At 45.3% G+C, this 21,652-nt stretch overlaps 1 protein-coding gene across 1 annotated transcript; it reads left to right on the forward strand.

Annotated features, from left to right (window-relative positions):
* Positions 1-4,313: 4,313 nt before the first annotated feature.
* On the forward strand, positions 4,314-20,004 carry LOC307237818 (myosin-7-like). The gene is made up of 39 exons (XM_080010586.1): positions 4,314-4,388; positions 4,511-4,551; positions 4,709-4,917; positions 5,190-5,333; positions 5,566-5,722; positions 5,850-5,877; positions 6,515-6,620; positions 7,427-7,519; positions 7,606-7,669; positions 7,811-7,909; positions 8,010-8,113; positions 8,673-8,811; positions 8,924-9,042; positions 9,164-9,313; positions 9,448-9,618; positions 9,714-10,023; positions 10,168-10,241; positions 10,344-10,549; positions 10,643-10,766; positions 11,196-11,332; positions 11,493-11,748; positions 11,829-12,071; positions 12,158-12,334; positions 12,448-12,597; positions 12,732-12,818; positions 13,134-13,523; positions 13,658-13,784; positions 13,981-14,099; positions 14,196-14,392; positions 14,639-14,822; positions 15,005-15,170; positions 15,282-15,406; positions 15,497-15,805; positions 15,895-16,098; positions 16,529-16,825; positions 16,969-17,073; positions 17,525-17,620; positions 18,325-18,459; positions 19,871-20,004. The coding sequence occupies exons 3-39, from the start codon at positions 4,717-4,719 to the stop codon at positions 19,889-19,891; spliced, it is 5,814 nt and encodes a 1,937-aa protein (XP_079866712.1). The 5' UTR covers positions 4,314-4,388; positions 4,511-4,551; positions 4,709-4,716; the 3' UTR covers positions 19,892-20,004.
* The last annotated feature ends 1,648 nt before the right edge of the window (positions 20,005-21,652 follow it).

A 21,652-nucleotide genomic window follows, 5' to 3' on the forward strand; every position in this document is an offset into this window, starting at 1 on the left:
GCGCCGGCACCGCGGCAGACTGGCAGATGCACTGCTTCATGACATGAAATCTGCCTTTGAGCAGTTTCAAAAAATGTGCTGCCTTGTTATTGAAGGCAGATTCAATTCAATTATTCATGCCACAGTTTTGATGTAGGGTTAGGGGCGGCTGGTCATAATGAATGTTATTGTGCCATATCTGCCCCTCATCAAATGCGAGACAGACATCACATGCATATTATGACCGTCACGGTCAGTTTCGTCAAGAAGAATGGTGTAATATGGAGGGAAACCTGTCCTATGTGGACAAAAAAAATCTAAATATTTGGTCAAGTTTGTCATAATAGTCAGTCAGTATTAATAGTCAAATTGTTATATTTCGAGGGGATTAAATATGCATATCTCACAATTTTGAGTTGACTGAGCACCAGCCATTTCTGGCCGAAACAGTACTCACTGGTTAAACAGTGAAACATAATACAAGGGTGAAGTAAAAGGTCAGAGTAGAATCAGACCAGTTGTTTGTTTTAAAAATCCTCAACAGATAAATGCACCAAGCTTGAGCAAGTTGAGCTTCTCCGTAATTCTGAGATATTACAATTTCAGTATCGTGGTGTTACTGGCACCCACCGCTGTGGGAGGTGCTGCCTGGCAAATTGCTGCCGCATTCTACATCAGTGATGTCCATTAACAAACGGGCATCGCTGCTGGAATGGTGAAATGCTGTCAAGGGGTTGGCAGAGAGAGAGAGAGTGGGCGAGCGATAGAGAGAGAGAGAGAGAGAGAGAGAGAGAGAGAGAGAGAGAGAGAGAAAGAGAAAGAGAGACACCGAGAGAACAAATGTGTGTTGTTCTCAAAATAGAGTGGTAGAAGAGCCAGGTCCTCAAGGTCAGCGCTAAACCTGCGCTCACCCTCAGGGCCCCTTGTAATGTCGCACATAATCACTGCAGCTGGTCTCCCTGAGTCCCCGTCCAACTCCAACGCTGTCCTTTTCTCCGAACGCAGAGGGAGGCTTTTTAATGCTCCGGGATTACATTTTACTACTGATACGGCGTATCACGTAATACATTGGATTTTCATTTTACATAAATACACAAACACGCACATGCACGACAACCATTTTCCTCGGCCCGGGCAAGAAGATTACGAGCATTGTCGACCATCCCCTGCACTCGACCCCTTTTCATATGTTAAAAATATTACCACAAAAAAAAAATGGGATATGCTGACGCATCGTGTCAGAAATTGTGAAACAAGACAGAATGTTGAAATATGCATAAATATTTTTATAATCATCATTATAACTCAATTATAAAATGTAATTAAAATTTGGCAACCATTTTGCAACCAACAGCTCCTTTGCAGCTCCGGTTGCCAACTTGGCAGCCACTTCTAAAAGTCTAGGGTTAGGGTCACTTTTCTGATAAAAAACAGAGTTAGTTCTGTTGTGCAAATGAACTTTTCACTTACTCACTTACATTTCACAACATATAAAACAGGATTCAGTAGACCTGCGAAAAAAAGCCGACGTATTTTCAGTTTCACAGTGTGGGTCGAGATAAATACCTGTCTCCGCGGTCTCGGGCTTGTCGTTCAGCCTCGGAAAACCTGGGGGCGGCGGCCGGCAGCAGCGCCGCCACCGCGCGGGTCCCGTCCAGCGGATAAGGACGGAGAGGAGGGAGGCGCGGGCAGAAACAGGGCACGAACGGGAGCCCCGGACCACCTTTGTGCGGGTACAGGGGGGAGCGCTGTCATGCGTCTTATTACACGTCAATCCATCCGAGACTCCCCGGTCGGATTAGCACGGCGTGGTGTGCAGGATAAGAACTGGCACGTCAATGCAAAGAGGTCCACGCTCGATATGTTGAGGATTATCAACATGGATAAGAGTTCGTGTGAGGGCCTGTTCGTAATAATAGGATGACTGATTTACTGTGTGGCAGGAGGCTTTTCCCGCTCCGTAACCTGATCACCTCAATAAGGAGATCCTAATAGAAATCAGAAATTGCAGGCGGCCGACTGAACCTGTGAGCGCAGACGGTCAGAGAAGGCAGCTTGAGGTGGCGTTAATTTGCTTTTCTGTCTAAACGGGGCGCAGGGTCAGCGGAGCAGCAGGTTGCAAACATACAGTGATCCATCGCACGGTAAAAAAAAAAACCCAAAAAAAACAACAACAACTGTGAAGGTGCTCGCGGGGCAACGAGCGGTTGCCGAAACGCTCCGTCCCACCCGTGGGTTCGGACGTTTCCCCAGCGCCGCGCCCCCGCTTCACCTTTTAACTGTATAACGTCTCATTTTGGACGCTGTCCTTTCCCCGTCAGTGAACTTGCTGCCTCCACATACGTCAAAGTAATTGGGTTCCCGCTCGTGCTCGGAGGTCTTGACATAAGGAAAGTGGAAGGTCACCGTTATCTTCCCTGGGTCTATAGCAGGGGGCATGGAATCTCTCACTTCCATTTGTCCCCCCGACGCCCCGCTGGCACTTATCAGCAACGGGGGAAGTTATCAGAACGGAGTTATCTGGACACTTGTCAGCAGCTGTTGACCCTCTTTTATCTCCTAACCTTTCAAGGAGCTGTGGTTATCAGTGGAAGTGACTGACTGCTCGTACTCCCAAAATGAATGGTATGGGCTGAATGGAGATGCTGATTACAGTGTGGGTTTAGGGTCCAATTAAATATAATTGGGCACAAACACAAATAAATTCAATGAATAAATAGTTTTATTTCACACGCATAGCGACGGGGAAGCACACATATCTTGAACACATCATCAACCGTCGCCCGACCAGATTCTCTGAGGAAAACATGCTATAAAGGCGGCGTCAGCTCAAACGCCGACTCCACGAAGGGCAGGCATTTTAAACGGAACATAAAAATGTAATGGGCAGTAGAAGGCACGCGTCGCTCTGCCGTTTATTTATGTGCGAGAAAAAAAAACAAAAAAAAACAAACAAACACAGAGAGTCCTTCGTCTGCCACAGTTGATCCCAGAAATAAGTGGGAGACCGGACCCTGAAATCCTTCGCCCACCATGGGCTGCACCCTTCAATCACCGAGGGGCGCTCGGCAGGAATTTCACACAGTTATCTTTGTCCCTCAAAGACACAATGCCATGTCAACGGGACTGCTGCAGACGGGCGAGCCCCCCCCCCCCCCCCCGGCAGCTCTGTGATAATGGACGAGGCTTCTGCGCTGACCTTGAGGCAGGGCCCGGATCCGCGCAGCGCTCCATTGTGTGTCATCGTTGTTGCCTCTCGGTGCATCTGAAGCATGTCACCTGTGGCAGACCTCTGTCTGTGCTGCCTGACACTTGCCGCCTGGCTAATCTCACAGACTAACGTTCTTTATTTAGAGCGCTCCGCCGGGTATCTGACTGCTGTTGATGTTGCTGAAACGCCTGCCCCGTGATAACCAAATACAACATGTTATCGATGTCTAACTCTGACTCCATTTAAGCCCCTGAGGGTAATTGAGACCCTTGCATGGCATACTTTACCATCTGGGGCGCTCTGTCTCCCCCTTTTCTTCCTTTTGTCTTTGCATAACAATGGCAGAATGTCCCTCCAGCTGCTGAGCGCACATCCAAAATGTATGATCCTTTTAAAAAAAAAAAAAATTTCTGCTCTGCTGCTGTGCGGAAGGAACAGTGTTGATTTTTCTGTGTCTCCTCATAACTTTCATCATATTTACATTTCCCTTCGTTGATGAAGAACACAATCACTCTTTCATTATTACTTCCAAGGTGCTCAGCGATGTTAGGGTGGTTTTTGGCCACGCCCACTTCAAATGATCTCATTTCAAATAGGTCCCTCTCATTAATAATAGTTGTTTTAGGCCACAAGACCGACAAAGAACGACTAAAGCGCTAAAATCTGTTTAATATCTCTATCTTACATTAGTCGTACATTATATCCCATTTATTCATACATAAATCGAATTATTTTCAAAGTGTTTGAAACGTACACATTTTTAAGTCAGCGTTACAGCCACAACTTCTGAACTTCAGATTGAGGTGTTTTCAGTGTCCGTGGTATAAGGTATTGTTCTGCAGGAGTGAGAACAATGAGCGGAGGACGGAATTCCTCCATGGACTATTTAAAGACGGAGCTGCGGTCCCTTGGCTGCTTGAGGATGCATATGATGAATTGCGGGTGCGGCATGGAGGTCCTAATATGGTGCAGTCAGGACACCCCCCCATCACTGATAAGACTCTGACCTGCTGATTTCTATATTGCTTTTCCACCAATCATTGACCCCCCTCCCTACGGGTGACCCCCCAGCCCAGTGCAGACATAATAACATTCCAGGCCTCTGAAATACTCCTCCATATTTGGCCGAAGGGGCTTCGTTTATAAAGAGGCCACGCAGCCGGACCCCCGCAATTGGTCACCATTCTTCTTTTGCAAGGTAAGATGCCAGACACCGGCTCTCACGTCACCGTCCCAGTTAATTCGGAGGCAGAAAGGGCGGCTGTGCTTGCGTGGACCTTTTGGAAAACTGTTGCAGACATTTGTGTTGTTTTCCCTCAGGGCCAACACACCTCCGGTCTTCCCAGCGAGGGGTTAAAGAGGTAGGAGCACGTCGGCACTGATGCTGTCTCACCGGTTTCCGGATTAAATGAGCTTGAATTATTTATTGAGATTACTCTAATGGACGGCGTAAATAGTGATTAGTCATATGAAAACTTTATTTATCTATTTTTATTTCATTTATTTCTAACGGACAAGGCGCAGACATGGGTGACGCTGCTATGCAGGAGTTCGGGGCCGCCGCCCCTTATCTGCGGAAGTCGGACAGGGAGCGCCTGGAAGCCCAGACGCGGCCCTTCGACATGAAGAAGGAGTGCTTCGTCCCCGACGCCGACGAGGAGTACGTCAAGGCGTCCATCACCAGCCGCGAGGGGGACACGGCCACCGCCCAGACCCAGAGGGGGAAGGTGAGTCTGGAAGCTGGTGCCTGCCGGTTTCCTAGCAAGAGCACATAGTGTTGACACATGTGACACGATGGCGTCAAATAAGTGGCAATGACGATATATAGCAGAGATGCGATGCTTCTACTGTCTGCGCTTTAATAAAATACTACTATTTAAAAACTGGTGTCGCTCTTGGATTGGTAAGATACTAGGATGGGTCAAATGCCGGAGGACTCATTTTCCCTTGCTCCAGTTTCACCTGTCGGTAACGCGCTGCGCTCCGTCCCCTTTTTCAGACCGTGACGGTGAAGGAGTGCGACGTCCACCCTCAGAACCCGCCAAAGTTCGATAAAATTGAAGACATGGCCATGTTCACCTTCCTCCACGAGCCCGCCGTGCTGTTCAACCTCAAAGAGCGTTACGCAGCCTGGATGATCTATGTGAGCGCTCCTTTTCCCCGCCGTTAACCAGGAACACGTTGGTGCATATGAACGGCCGCATTCTCACATGAATACACTTTTTTTTTTTTTCCCCTCACGTAAAGGTTTCGCCATATTCATTCACCAAGTCGGGCTCGCATCCCTTTCCGTCGGAGGGGACGCCTCTTTTTATCTGAGCGGTGCTTTCCTGACCTCGCCCCTTTTTGCTTTGATGTTTCTCTGGCCTTCACAGACCTACTCTGGGCTGTTCTGTGTGACGGTCAACCCCTACAAGTGGCTGCCAGTCTACAACCAAGAGGTGGTGGTGGCCTACAGAGGAAAGAAGAGGAGTGAAGCTCCCCCTCACATCTTCTCCATCTCTGACAACGCCTACCAGTACATGTTGACAGGTATGACAAATACTTCATATGGCGTGCTCGCATCAGGGCTCGAAGAGGCAAACCGTGTGAATTCGGGCAGGAATCTCTCATGCCAGTCGTACACTTTGAGGTTGTCATCGTCCCCTTTCTGTTTCAGACAGAGAAAATCAGTCGATTCTTATCACGTAAGTTTGCGTGTGTTTTGTTCTTCTTATTCTCACTTATTATGGCATTATTGGTGTTATTGCCTCCTTGTGCAGATGGGTTGTTTGGGCAGTAAAGGCTTTATTATTCTCCCGATAATAGTTTTATGCATATCTTCCAACTCTTTAAAACTTGATTTGTAGGGACATTAACAGTGCAGTTATGTGTGATGAAATTAGGATATAAAACTATGTAAAAAATAGGGTCCAGCACAGGGTTCATGATTAAAACCCCCCCCCAAAAAAAACCAAACACATTAGTGATCAGTGTGGTAAACCAGCACCTTGCACAGTTGAATCACAGTGCACGATTAACCGGGATCCCATCCTGGCTGTAGTTATTGTTAAAGGGATCTAGGATAGGAGCTGAATAAGCTCCCTCCATGGAGCCAAACGACGTGCAGACAAAATAAATGCACGGACAGTTAGTGCTACTGTAAATAGTTTTTGTGAGCTTGTCGGGGGTACACAGCATTTTTTGACTGAACAGGGCCGATGCAGTAGACCTGAATAACTGTGATGATTCAAAGTAATGATTAAGATAATGGTTATGGGGAACACATAAATAACACTGTTATTTATAAGCTCGTTCTAACCACGCGATCGACTGTGTCTCCAGCGGAGAATCCGGTGCCGGGAAAACCGTCAACACCAAGAGAGTCATCCAGTACTTCGCCAGCATCGCAGCTGGAGGCGGAAAGAAAGAAGGGAGCTCCGATAAAAAGGTGACCGTCTCGGACGCCAGGGCCGGCTCTGGCCTTTTTGGAGCCCTGGGCGAGATCTGTAGGAGGTGCCCCCCCGCCCCCCTCCTTAGGCCCCACACAGCACAAATTCCTTGCAGGTGCATCCACCCTCCCACATGCACAGCGCATACCTCCCCGCCCACACTCCACCCGACCTGCACCCCCATGCTGCGACCTACCCTCAATCCAACTCCACCCCATTGACCAAACAACAGTCGGGGGAGGTTCTGGGGGTCATCCCCCAGGGAGAAATGTAGTATCAGAGACCTTTGTTCCTGCATTCTGGTGAATTTTTATGCAAGTAAATTACAAAATAATTTTTAAATTTTTCTTTACCATGTTTGTTTTCCATTTTTAATTTTGACGAAACATACCAGTAAATGTTCCACCGTTTGTTTTTTTTTTGGTCTGTTTGGTCTTTTTTGTATTTTAACGCTGTGCGTGTGTGTGTGTGTGTGTGTGCGTGTGTTGCCAGTTGGTTAGGGTTGTCTTGTGATATTTGCATTCCTTCATCTTATTTTCCCATCTCTTCCTGACATCCTGTTTGTCAAGAAAAGAGGGTAATTGTCCGAGGGGATGTGAGGGTGGGGGGAGAGGGCGGCCCATAACTTTATCTTTAATCTTTAATTTTGCCGTGTTTTTATTTCCTCCTGTTGGCGCGCCGCCCCCACGGCTGACCGGCGCCCTGGGCGACCACCTGCACGGCCTTTGCTCAGTCGGGCAGAGCAAACCCAATCTCGGTCGTTCTTGCTGGTTTGTGTGTTCTCACTGCTCCTGTGTTCTCCCAGGGCACCCTGGAGGATCAAATCATCCAGGCCAACCCGGCGCTGGAGGCCTTCGGTAACGCCAAGACCATCAGGAACGACAACTCTTCCCGATTTGTGAGTGTTCCCGCGAGCCGCCTGAGGAAAATAACCCTTTGTCTCTATTTTGTTTTTTGAAAGTTTTGACCGCCTCCTTTTTTTAGGGCAAATTCATCCGAATTCACTTTGCGGCCAGTGGGAAGTTGGCCTCTGCTGATATTGAGACCTGTAAGAATTTGTTTTATTTGCTCCATTCCCATCTGTCTGTTTGTCTGTCTACCTGTCCGTCTCTCAGTCTGTCTGTCTGTCCGTCTATTTGCCCACCTCCAACCCAACGACATCCGTAATGGGCGTTTAACCTTTGTGCAGATCTCTTGGAAAAGTCCCGCGTCACTTTCCAGCTGAAGGCTGAGAGGGATTACCACATCTTTTACCAGATCTTGTCTCAGAGGAAACCGGAGCTGCTCGGTAAACTCCTTCCTCCGTTGCCGGAGCGAACTGACAATCCCCACTTGAGAAGCAACGTGATATCTGCACCGCGCGCTGACTATTTCGTTTGATTTCTTAGAGATGCTGCTCATCACCAACAACCCGTACGACTACGCCTTCATCTCCCAAGGAGAGACGACGGTGGCCTCCATCAACGATGCGGAAGAGCTGATGGCAACTGACGTGAGTCGAATGACAAACTGTCCCATCATGACTTGTGGGTAATATGCATCAGAAATGATTGAGAAGTAATTTCACGGTAATCACCCAACATCCAAGTATGTATACGTACGTATATGACTGAAATATTTACATTATACTCAGTATTTATTCTTGTACCTACTACAAAGCATAGCATCATTTTAGTGTCATTGGTGCCAAGTAATACTGTGATACTTCCTATGAGGTCAACTTGGTGGGCTGTCAAGCATTATTATGTGATTGATCAAACCCCTCCGGTGTATTTATTTATTTATGGATTTATTTTAGAAACAACCCTACAAATACTTTAGGAATGCAGAATTACCTACACTGTAGTGTTGCAGGCGAAGTACTGGGTGATTACCGGTTAACACGTCCAATGCATCTAATTTACCCTGTATATTATAAAAAAAACAAAAACAGTGAGGTTTGAGAGCAGTACTTAACCCCTCATCAGATGAGGCCCAACCCCCACAGAGCCCGGCGAATTCCATGAGCGGTATTTCTTTCCGTGGACTCACTGCCGTTTCCGTGATTTTAGGACGCGTTCGACGTGCTGGGCTTCACCCAAGAGGAGAAGAACGGCATTTACAAGATGATCGGCGCCATCATGCACTACGGCAACATGAGGTTCAAGCAGAAACAGCGGGAGGAGCAGGCAGAGGCTGACGGCACGGAGGGTGAGGGATGTTAAATCCTAGGAGCGCGCCGGGGGGGGGGGGGGGGCAGATGAGAGCTGCCGGGCGTCGCCTCAAACGCGCCTGCAAATTAACTTCACGTTTGCCGCCGCAGATGCTGACAAGGTGGCGTATCTGATGGGCCTGAACTCTGCCGACCTCATCAAGGGTCTTTGTCATCCGCGGGTTAAAGTCGGAAATGAATGGGTCACCAAGGGACAGAATGTCCAGCAGGTGAGCGTAAAATGATTCCTTCAGAATGAAGGGAATAAGTTGTCTGCTTTGCGTTTTTGACAAGGCCTCTTCACAGAAGACTTTTAGACTCTCTCGGGGTAATTATATCTTTTCGTCCCAGGTGTACTATGCTGTCGGTGCGCTGTCCAAGTCGGTGTATGAGAAAATGTTCCTGTGGATGGTGGTGAGAATCAACCAATCCCTGGACACCAGGCAGCCACGCCAGTACTTCATTGGTGTACTCGACATTGCTGGCTTTGAGATCTTTGACGTGAGTTCTTTCTGTTAGTGAACAAATATATATATATATATATTTGTTTTTTATGGTGCGTCTTTATCACGCGAGTATATTATTATTTTTGGGGTTTTTTACTTCAACGACTACCCGAAACTGCCCTGTTTCAGTTCAACACCTTCGAGCAGCTCTGCATCAACTTCACCAACGAAAAACTGCAACAGTTTTTCAACCACCACATGTTTGTGCTGGAGCAAGAGGAGTACAAGAAGGAGGGCATCGAGTGGACCTTCATTGACTTTGGCATGGACTTGCAGGCCTGCATCGACCTGATTGAGAAGGTGAGCTTGGCCTCGTTCCCAGTGACGGTGACGTGACAGCGTAAAATGTCCCCCCATTTTCTTCTCCAATTTGAAACTGTTGTTCCTTTCCCCAGCCCATGGGAATCATGTCCATCCTTGAAGAGGAGTGCATGTTCCCCAAGGCCAGCGACTCCACCTTCAAAGCAAAGCTGTACGACAACCATCTCGGGAAATCCGCAAACTTCCAGAAGCCCAGGATCGTCAAGGGGAAGCCAGAGGCCCATTTCTCCCTGGTTCACTACGCCGGGACGGTTGATTATAATATCAACAACTGGCTGGTGAAGAACAAGGATCCGCTCAATGAAACTGTAGTTGGACTTTACCAGAAGTCTAATCTTAAAATGTTGTCCTACCTCTTTGCAAATTATTCTGGAACAGATTCAGGTGAAGAGCGCTCTGAGAATATGAAAACTTACTTGGAATGATTAAATGAAAATTTAATGATAAATCCTTTATACTGATATCATTAAAAAAAACATTAAAAATCTCTGTGTTAACCTTCCACATGATTCCCCAATGTGTCATCAGAGGGAAAAGGTGGAAAGGGTGGAGGAAGTAAGAAGAAAGGTTCATCTTTCCAGACGGTGTCTGCCTTGCACAGGGTGAGTAAAATCCACCAGTTTGAGTGATTGCCTTCTTCAAAGGGAAGGAAATCTTCAGTTTCAAACTGTGAACTGAGCAGAGCTCTATCACTCACTCCGCAGGAGAACCTGAACAAGCTGATGACCAACCTGAGGTCCACTCACCCTCACTTCGTCCGCTGCATCATCCCCAATGAGACCAAGACTCCTGGGGCCATGGAGAACCCTCTGGTGATGCACCAGCTGCGCTGTAACGGCGTTCTGGAAGGAATCAGGATCTGCAGGAAGGGCTTCCCCAACAGGATCCTGTACGGAGATTTCAAACAGAGGTGTGGTTTGATAGTATGATTTGAATTTTATCTGAAACACATATAATTGACCAATGAAGAATTAATCATTTGTTCATATAACTTACGCTGCAGATACCGCATTCTCAATCCTGCTGCAATCCCAGAGGGGCAATTTATAGACAACAGGAAAGGGGCTGAGAAACTACTCGGCTCTTTGGATATTGACCACAATCAATACAAGTTTGGACACACAAAGGTATTGACAAAACACACACATCTCGTAATCAAGTATTTTCCTTCAGTGGCGGGAAGGACAGGCAGAATTACACAGTAGGAGCCGTTGTTTGTAAAAGGCCGGTTAATCAATGGATGATTTAAGATCAATTCAAGAGATTTAAATGTTTGTCTTTTCCATTTGTACCAATAACATTGAAAATATTACTCTCCTCTCACAGTTACATTTAACAGGACACGCAAGTTAGGGGACATCATGTAGGGAACAAATACAGTATAATACAATCGATTGTGTGGAGACATTGTGGACCGAGCAGTAGAGACTAAACTGAATGACATGAAACAGCAATACCCAAAACTATAGAGCAAATGAAGAGAAGATTGGTCTGCTGAATGGCACACAGTGCAATAATATAATAAATATGTTGTTGGCTACGTGAATGGGTTGTAGGTGTTCTTCAAAGCTGGTCTCCTTGGGCAACTTGAGGAGATGAGAGATGATCGTCTGTCACTTATCATCACTGGAATCCAAGCTCGATCAAGGGGTCTCCTTGCCAGGGTGGAATTCCAAAAGATTGTCGAAAGAAGGTTAGAAGAGTTGAACGCCATAGGCGCCACTGAAAACTAAAAGGCCTTTTGTTGTTCTGTACAAACGCTACATGTCTTTTCAGAAATACTACTAATAGAAAATATTGTCTCAAATTATACAGATGATGGTTTAATTTACAATTGTATTCATCTTTGGCAGAGACGCACTGCTGGTGATCCAGTGGAACATCCGTGCCTTCATGGTGGTCAAAAATTGGCCCTGGATGAAGCTGTACTTCAAGATCAAACCCCTGTTGAGATCCGCCGAAGCGGAGAAAGAGATGGCCAACATGAAGGAAGAATTCCTGAAGTTGAAAGAGGCTTATGCAAAGTCAGAGGCTCGTAGGAAGGAACTGGAGGAGAAAATGGTGTCCCTTCTGCAAGAGAAGAACGACCTGCAGCTCCAAGTTCAGGCTGTAAGTTTGGTGAATATTTCATGAATGCATTATGCCGTCAGTGAAGCAATGTAATCAACTTTTTTTTATTTCTTGAATAGGAGCAAGATAATCTTGCAGATGCCGAGGAAAGGTGTGAAGGTCTTATTAAGCATAAAATTCAGATGGAAGCAAAGGCCAAGGAGCTCTCTGAGAGGCTGGAGGATGAGGAGGAGATGAACGCTGAGCTGACTGCAAAGAAGAGGAAGCTGGAAGATGAGTGTTCTGAGTTAAAGAAGGATATCGATGACCTGGAGCTAACTCTGGCAAAGGTGGAGAAAGAGAAACACGCCACCGAGAACAAGGTATGGTCGCTTTCGGGGTGTTTTGTGAGGCCTATGTAAGCAATTCCATTCGGTTTTATACTTGACAAACAAATGTTTGTTTGCAGGTGAAGAACCTGGTTGAGGAAATGGCTTCTCTGGATGAAATCATTGCCAAGCTGACCAAGGAGAAGAAAGCCCTTCAAGAGGCTCATCAACAAACACTGGATGACCTGCAGAGTGAGGAAGACAAAGTCAACACTCTGACCAAGGCCAAGGCCAAGCTGGAGCAGCAAGTTGATGACGTGAGAATGAAATCAATACTACAAATAGTTCAAGTTCAAATTGTGTTGGGAACCTTTAAATGTGAAATAAATCAAAAATAAAATATTAAATGTCCATTCCTCATGAACTACAGCTCGAAGGGTCTCTTGAGCAAGAGAAAAAGGTCCGAATGGATCTTGAAAGGGCCAAGAGGAAGTTGGAGGGAGACTTGAAGTTGACGCAGGAGAGCCTCATGGACGTGGAGAACGACAAGCAACAGCTAGAGGAGCGTCTTAAAAAGCAAGTAGCAGATTTCCATACGGTTACAAATACAGTCAAACTTGGATGGACGGTACATGCGGAATGCAACAAATGCTGGGCTGGATGCGCAACGTTTTCACCTCTCAACTGTCCCCTTTAATCTGTCACCACAGGAAGGACTTTGAACTGAGTCAGCTCAACAGCAAAATTGAAGATGAGCAGGCGATTGCTATTCAGCTTCAAAAGAAACTGAAGGAGCTCCAGGTAATTGAATGTGTTTAACACCTCATTAATACTTAGGATTGATGACACAAGGAAGAAAAGGTGTCCCCACTGATATTTTGGCTCCCAATAGTTAAATATTGCAGCAACGATTCTGCCACTACCACGATGCCTGGTGAAGGTCTATGCAACTGAAACGTTGCTGGGATATCAGAGTAAAGATGTTTTTTCCTCCTTGTGTCTTTTTTTTATCCTGCACCCGAACCCAAGTTGGTTTGAATTGGTTGACACCACAAACTATCGTCCTTTCTTACACTGATAAATTACGTCGCGCTAAATACTGTTCTCTTGTTAAAGGCTCGCATTGAGGAACTAGAAGAGGAGCTGGAGGCGGAGCGAGCTGCCCGCGCCAAGGTGGAGAAGCAGAGAGCAGACCTGGCCAGGGAGCTGGAGGAGATCAGCGAGAGGCTGGAGGAGGCCGGTGGAGCAACATCCGCCCAGATTGAGATGAACAAGAAGAGGGAGGCCGAGTTCCAGAAGCTCCGCAGAGACCTGGAAGAGGCCACTCTGCAACACGAGGCCACGGCGGCCGCGCTCAGGAAGAAGCAAGCGGACAGCGTGGCCGACCTGGGCGAGCAGATTGACAACCTGCAGAGAGTCAAGCAGAAGCTGGAGAAGGAGAAGAGTGAGCTCAAACTCGAGCTGGACGATGTGGTCTCCAACATGGAACATATTGTCAAGACAAAGGTTGGACTCCTATCATGTTCTTTTTGCTGCTGCCCACCATGCAACGGCAGAGATACTATTTGGATGGTATTGGTATTGTACAAATATGTATTATACAATTAAAACCGAAATCACTGTCGTCAATTTCATTACAGACAAATTTAGAGAAAACATGCAGAACTGTGGAAGATCAGATGAGTGAATACAAGGCTAAATACGAAGAGGCCCAGCGCTGCATCAACGACTTCAACATGCAAAAGGCAAAGCTGCAAACTGAAAATGGTACTTTGTTTTGGTTATTATGCAACTTCTAGTGGATAGTCAAAAGTTAAATCAGCAGTGTCTTGTGTTATGCATCCCACAATTATCATAATGATCATGGTCCTACACTGTATGTACGTCCATCTTCCATGCATGGTTAGATATACAGAGTTTCTACAGGAAAAACCAACAATAATGTATTTATGCTAAACATCAGGTGAGCTCTCACGGCAAATGGAGGAAAAGGACTCCCTGGTGTCTCAGCTCACAAGAGGAAAAATGTCCTACACACAACAAATTGAAGATCTCAAAAGACAACTGGAAGAAGAAACTAAGGTAAGATCAAGATCAAGCTCATTCTCTCTAAAAGCCGCCGAACAACTCATCATGTAACTATCCAGCTCCCAATTCACTGTATTTGCATTTTGCCAGGCCAAGAGTGCCTTGGCCCACGCAGTGCAGTCTTCTCGCCATGACTGCGACCTGCTGAGGGAGCAATATGAGGAGGAGCAGGAGGCCAAGGCCGAGCTGCAGCGCGGCATGTCCAAGGCCAACTCTGAGGTGGCTCAGTGGAGAACCAAGTACGAAACTGACGCCATCCAGAGGACCGAGGAGCTGGAGGAGGCCAAGTAAGAAAGTTGGACTCGCACAATAACTATGTGTGGACGCATACCGACAAAGGCATTACATTTCGTCTAGCAGATCAGCTTTTTGTTTGTGTTATGTTCCTTTTAAAATGTAAGACGAACAAAAAGTTTGTCTGTTAGATGACTGAGCAACATTTGATAGAAGGCCTAAGTATTCCACTTCATTCATCAGAGGATCAAAAAAGCGTGAAACTGTTGATTTTTTGCTCTGTTTACTTGTTTCTGAAGGAAGAAGCTGGCTCAGCGTCTGCAGGATGCTGAGGAGGCTGTTGAGGCTACCAATGCTAAATGTTCCTCCCTGGAGAAGACCAAACACCGGCTGCAGAATGAGATTGAAGATCTCATGGTGGATGTGGAGCGGTCTAATGCTGCTGCCGCCGCCCTGGACAAGAAGCAAAGAAACTTTGACAAAGTAAGGCATTTCGAACAGAAGTACTAAATTTACAAGATATTTGTGACACTCCACATGATATATGGTCACGGTATACGGTTTCAAAATTATGAAAAGATTCCTCTTATCTCTATTATCTCTGTATTCGCTGTGTACAGTCTTTATATTTGGAATTACATTCCATTTAACTTTTCGTACTTCAGGTCCTGTCTGAGTGGAAGCAGAAGTATGAGGAGTCTCAGTGCGAGCTGGAGAGCTCCCAGAAGGAGGCCAGGTGCCTGAGCACTGAGCTCTTCAAGCTGAAGAACTCCTATGAGGAGTCTCTGGACCACCTGGAGACCATGAAGAGAGAGAACAAGAACCTCCAGGGTCATTTTAATTTGTGGTCAATTTTGTAGGAAGAAGAAAATAGTTGCATTGTTATTGGTGGTGATATTGATATGCTGCTGGTTGTCATTTCACACAAAAAAACAAAAACAGAGGAGATTTCAGACCTGACTGAGCAACTGGGTGAGGGAGCGAAGAACATCCATGAACTGGAGAAACTGAGGAAACAGCTGGAACAGGAGAAGACTGAGATCCAATCTGCTCTTGAGGAAGCTGAGGTACCGGTCGGCTCAAAAACCAAATAAGTACGCGTTCCTTTTCCATACTGTGCAAATGATGTCTAAACAGGAATCCTTCCCATATACCAGGCTTCCTTGGAACACGAAGAAGGTAAGATTCTGAGGGCCCAGCTGGAATTCAATCAAGTCAAAGCCGAAATTGAACGCAAACTGGCTGAGAAGGACGAGGAGATGGAGCAGTCGAAGAGGAACCTGCAGAGGAACATCGACACCCTGCAGAGCTCTCTGGAAGCAGAGTGCCGCAGCAGGAACGAGGCCCTCCGCCTGAAGAAGAAGATGGAGGGGGACCTCAACGAGATGGAGATCCAGCTCAGCCAAGCCAACAGGCAGGCGGCCGAAGCCCAGAAGCAGCTCAAGTCTGTCCATGCTCACCTCAAGGTATCATTGTGAACGAAAACATAAACCGAACCCTCACAATCCAAAAACGTGGTTCTACATGCTCGTCCTACATGTTTTCTGTGTTCTAGGATGCTCAAATCCAGCTGGACGAGTCCCTTCGGGCCAATGATGATCTGAAGGAGAACATCGCCATTGTTGAGAGGCGCAACAACCTGTTGCAGGCCGAGCTGGAGGAGCTCAGGTCTGCTCTTGAGCAAACCGAGAGAGGTCGCAAACTCGCTGAGCAAGAGCTACTGGACGTCAGTGAGAGAGTTCAGCTCCTCCACTCACAGGTGAGATACTGTATGTTCATGTTGTGAAAGTTGGTGAAAGGGAGGTCAGGATTGAGGTGTGGATTTTTAGGAGGTGTTGGGTACACTGTCCAGAGTGCACCCAGACGTCTATCTAGCTCTCTACACCTTGGTTTAGAGAGCTTGGTGGTGGCCTTTATTTATTATGGAACAGAATAGACTGAGAGCTTTTGCTTGGAGATCATTAGTAGATAATGAGGATCGCCATTTTGCTCCATTAAGCGTGATTCTGTGCAAGAAATACTTGTTGAAACTCTATATACAGTACCTGCCTATACCAGGTTCTATACCACTGATTCACTGGAACAACAGAGGAATGACATTGAAATTTGGACTTGATAAATAACGAGTCACATCACAGGTTGAAGCAACTGAATAAGTAAAGCAATCTCCCTTCTCTTCAAATACATAGAACACCAGCCTGATAAACCAGAAGAAGAAGCTGGAGGCGGATGCGTCCCAGCTTCAGTCGGAGGTGGAGGAGGCCGTGCAGGAGTGCAGGAACGCAGAGGAAAAGGCCAAGAAGGCGATCACCGACGCCGCCATGATGGCGGAGGAGCTGAAGAAAGAGCAGGACACCAGCGCTCACCTGGAGCGCATGAAGAAGAACATGGAGCAGACCATCAAGGACCTGCAGCACCGCCTGGACGAGGCCGAGCAGATCGCCATGAAGGGGGGCAAGAAGCAGGTTCAGAAGCTTGAGGCCAGGGTGAGTTCAAAAGTTGAACCGTCAAAGTTCTCTACATATGTTTTTTTCGCACCAATTATTTTTGGTGCTATTCATTACCGAGCAGCACGAGCCCATAAACGAGTCCCCCGGCACGCGTCCGTGTTTTTCCGATCTATTTCCAGGTGAGGGAACTGGAGAATGAAGTGGAGTCTGAGCAAAAGAAGAGCAGTGAGGCCATTAAGGGAATCCGGAAATATGAGAGACGCATTAAGGAACTGACGTACCAGGTGATTATTTTCTTACATTTTATTCTGCCTTAACACGATTGGCTTGGATTGACTGCTAAAAAAATAGGCATGTTTATCAATAAGCTGGAACCTCATCTATAGCGTATACGATCTCTCTGTCAGTTTTACAAAAATGCAGTTTTAGTAGGAGGAGATAATATTGAAGTCACAGAATATTCCAGTTTGCCCCAAAAAATGCACTCTCAGGAGAAACGCTTCTTTGAGCAAGTTGGACACAGTTCAACGGGATAACTGTCGATTCAATCTATAGACCAAGATATGATGATTTTGTGCTCACCGATAAATAATTCAACCCTGAAAAGGGAAAACATGTCGGTGGCTTTTATTGTAAACTCGATTTATTTTGAGTTCTCGATCCAAGGAGAATCGCTCATATGAACAGCGCCCGTCCGTCAAGCGCCAACGCCCGTTTCATCCGTGTCTCTTACAGACGGAGGAGGATCGTAAGAACGTGGCCCGGCTCCAAGACCTGGTCGACAAGCTGCAGCTGAAGGTCAAGGCCTACAAGAGAGCTGCCGAGGAGGCCGTGAGTGCGGGTGGGGGGGGTAAACATTTCCAGCCCCGCCGCCTGTCGTACCTGTCGTGTTTTACGCCGCGCAGGCCTTCGCCTCCGAGCGCCGTTCTTACTGAGCTGCGGAACGTTTCGCTGCGCCCTCTCTCCCGGGGCTTATTGACCCACTTTAGCCTGTTTCCCGGCGGGAGGAAGTGAACTGGCGGTAAGTTTCCATGACAAGGTGCTGAAAAGGAAGTGGAGCGGCTACATGCTGATGGAGTATGTCTGAGAAGTTTCTACTGACACGCAAAAGTACGCTGGACATTGGTATGAACACGGGGTCTGCAGTACGGCGTTCCAGAAGCAGTATGATGCAAAATATAGTCCACTGCACGTCAGCCAAAATACACCTGAAAATATGTCCCACAATGCAAAGCAGTGGAGCTACACTCCTGCTTGATTTAAACTAGTTTTTATTTAAATATATTGGTTCATGCATATAACATAAAATGTATAATATGATGTTAATATGATGCCAGGAGATCAAATGTTCGATCGTAAAATCTTCAGACACACTTTGCCCTAAAAGGCCAAAGCTGTTCATAGCGGCTCTCAACATTTTACCATCTAGTAAAAGAAAAGACTCATTTGACCGGTTGGAGGACAAGTTCAGCCTCAGCTTCCTCGTCTGTGAAGGTTTGCGGCGTCCGTGTTTTAACGCAGCTCTGCTTCCGCAGGAGGAGCAGGCGAACACTCACCTGGGCAAGTTCCGAAAGCTGCAGCACGAGCTGGACGAGGCCGAGGAGCGAGCGGACATCGCAGAGTCCCAGGTCAACAAGATCCGTGCCAAGAGCCGCGATGTGGGCTCCAAGGTCAGTTTTGCCCCTTTCAATTGTCAGTTGCTCTCATATAATAATACTCAATAATAATAATAATAATAATAATAATACTCAATAGTGTAATAATGATAATAATAATAATAATCATAATAACCATAATAATATTCAATAGTATAAGAATAATAATTACGATAATAATAACGATAATAATAATAATAATAATAAAAATAATAATAATAATTATTATTATTATAATTAGAATTAGAATTATAATAATACTCATCTCTGTCTTTCGAAAAACATACCTGGACTATTAGACGCTTGACTGCTGTGTTTTACCCAATCATAATTTCAAATGCTGTCTCATTCACATTGTTGGTGGTGGGGGGTTGCTTCATTTGAAAGGAAACCAGACAAGAGATTTGGAAAAAGTATTTTATTTTTTGAAATATGGATTAAGAAATTAATATGTTAGTTAGCATTGGTGAAATAAGTGTAATTAATACGATAGGTTGATTGGTGAAATATAGTAGTTTGTATTCGTGAATTTTATTTTCCAGTACATAAAATTGTTTTCAAGTTGTATGGGAATTCCTCCTCGTTGGACGTCGATTGAAATGTAGTTTCATCTACACAGTCTCCAGCAGACTTGGCAAGTCAATTATCTTGGATTCTCACCAGGGATTAAATAAAGTGTTATCTCACCTTGTCTTTATTATGAACCAATCCTTGTTCATGTTCCATCCTATCTCTGTTTACGTCTCAAGAACACGGCTTAAAAAAATACATCCTTTATTGATTATTTATTCATTCAGACTTTCATGCATTACGTTTTCCATGTTAATTAGTTTTTTAGTAAACACGATCCAAATCTCAACTAGGATTTCCGAACAAATAAATATGAGATTATATTAATGAGAAAGTTTGGGAAATGCCGTTGAATGAAATAAGAAAAACTTTGCACTTTGTAGTTTTGAGAGAAATTAAATAATAAAGCTTATGAAAAGCTTGAAATACAGGGATGTAAGTGAAAGTCAATATACTTGCTAATTGTTTAATAATCCAATAAATAATTGGTTTTGGGTAACTAAAATGTTGTCTATTTATTTATTCAGTGAAGCAAATACAGAGTTCATGTGAATAGAGATAATTGAGTTATTTCACTTTTGTTAATCGATACTTCCCCAAGCCCCTGCTGGAACAAAGCCTTGCATATGGGCAAGGCAGTAAATAATAATCATAATAATGATAATAATAATCATAATCATAATCATAATAATCATAATAATAATCATAAACAACATTTATGTGTTGTAGTGACATAAATGTTATGTGTTAGAAGTAGTGACACTACTTGTGTCACTACTTCTAAAAAGGCGACGTCTTGCACCTGATCAATTCACACACCTCTTCCTCCTCCCTTTCTCACCACTCTTCACCCCAGAGAGGGCTTGATGAGGAGTGAACGTCCAGGACCCGTCTGTCTCAGGATCATCATCAGGATCCCTCGAGGCGTAGTCCCCTCCTTCTCCCAAGCATCTCTGTAGAATAAAGTACAATAAAAGTGCATTCAACATATGTGCTGGGTCGATTATTTCATTGTAGACTCTACGGAGGACAAAATGCACCACAATTTAAATCAAACAAATATAATGTCCATTGTGTAATAAATAAATCCATTACTGAATGCATACATATTTTAAATGGGTAAATACATTGTTTTATCAGTACATCTATTTGCAGCTTCAGTAAATCAAAATATTTCCTTACTTGACTTATTTTCATAATTGATCTTGTTCCTGTGTGTTATAAACAACAACAACAGCAACAATATGAACAATAATAATAATAATAATAATAATAATAATAATAATAAATATAGCTCCAGGTCCGCCATCCTGGTGAGGACTCTGTTGTTCACCAATCACTAGACTGCAGTGCTATCGTGTGACCTGTACAAGCCGTTGTTTGTGCATGCGTTTTTTACTCAATTGTTCCACAATAATGATCTGATCTAGATCAAACTTGGACAACGGCATTCTGGGACTGTCCTGAATACAGACTTTATTCTTCTTGTCTGTGAGTGCGGCGGATCCATGACATCCACAGACTGCTTACATCAGCGTTTCATTAACACCCCTTCTGGCCTGGACCCTTAATGATAATCATAATAATAATTGTAATTATTATTGTAATTGAATTTTTTTTTGTTCGTAGTAATAGTAGTAGAATTAATCATGATGTTGTGAAAATTCTGATCTTTAAATCATTTCACAATGCAATCCTCCACATTCTACATACATCCTTACTTCACACCCGTTGCACTGAACCTCCACCTCCCACCGGAGCCTCTTTCTTCATCAGCTGACAGCAATAGGAAGTGTGAATTTCGTCGTCAGGTTATTCAGAACAGAAATAACCACTTGTGCATTGTGCTCCCTCTCCTCAAGACCTTTCCTTTGCGACCCCTCCATTCCAGAGGGATGGGCTGCGGCTTTAAACGGATGACTACTGCCCCCCTGTGGTCACATTTCTTAATGACACCAGAGTGGTTTATGACAGGGATAAAACTTTATGGTACTTTCTGAGGATTTTCAACAGACATCATCGCACATTTAAAGACCTTTTTTTTTTTTTTTATCCATCCCAGTAGTGCACACGATGTAGGACTTAGCAGGATCACAGGGGTCCACAGATTGGGATTCTAGCTCACGCTGTGCCAAGACTTAAGGCTTAAGATAATATCAAACAAACCCAGCATCCTTAATCTTTTCAGTCCCAGACTAATGTGGACTGATCACAGGAGGTTTCTGACCATCTCAAACCAGACGACCGCCTCTTCACCAGCCTTATGACAAGAGATCTCCTCATGATGACTCGTCTGGGACTCGGAAATGCGAGCCTCAGGTCGCTTGGTGCGCGGAGGACCGGGCGCTGGTGACCTTAAAGCTGTTCATGTGCACTGCATGTACAGAGAGCCAGGACGTACCGAGGGAGGAAGACGACAACGGAACGATCAGGGGTTCAAGTCCACCGCTCAAACATCTGCTCAACAACCGTCCCTGATTCTGATGCATGTTGTTCTGGCATCAATTCAAAACATCTGTACCACCGGGGGGAAAAAACACAGCGGATCACACAAAAAATCATGCAATGACAGTTTGGCTCCGAAATAAGTTGTAACTATTAAGAAAATGTTGTTTACAGAATATAATACGGTTATTTA

This window comes from Zeus faber (genome assembly GCF_960531495.2).
Source record: "Zeus faber genome assembly, chromosome: 12".
NCBI lineage: Eukaryota > Metazoa > Chordata > Actinopteri > Zeiformes > Zeidae > Zeus > Zeus faber.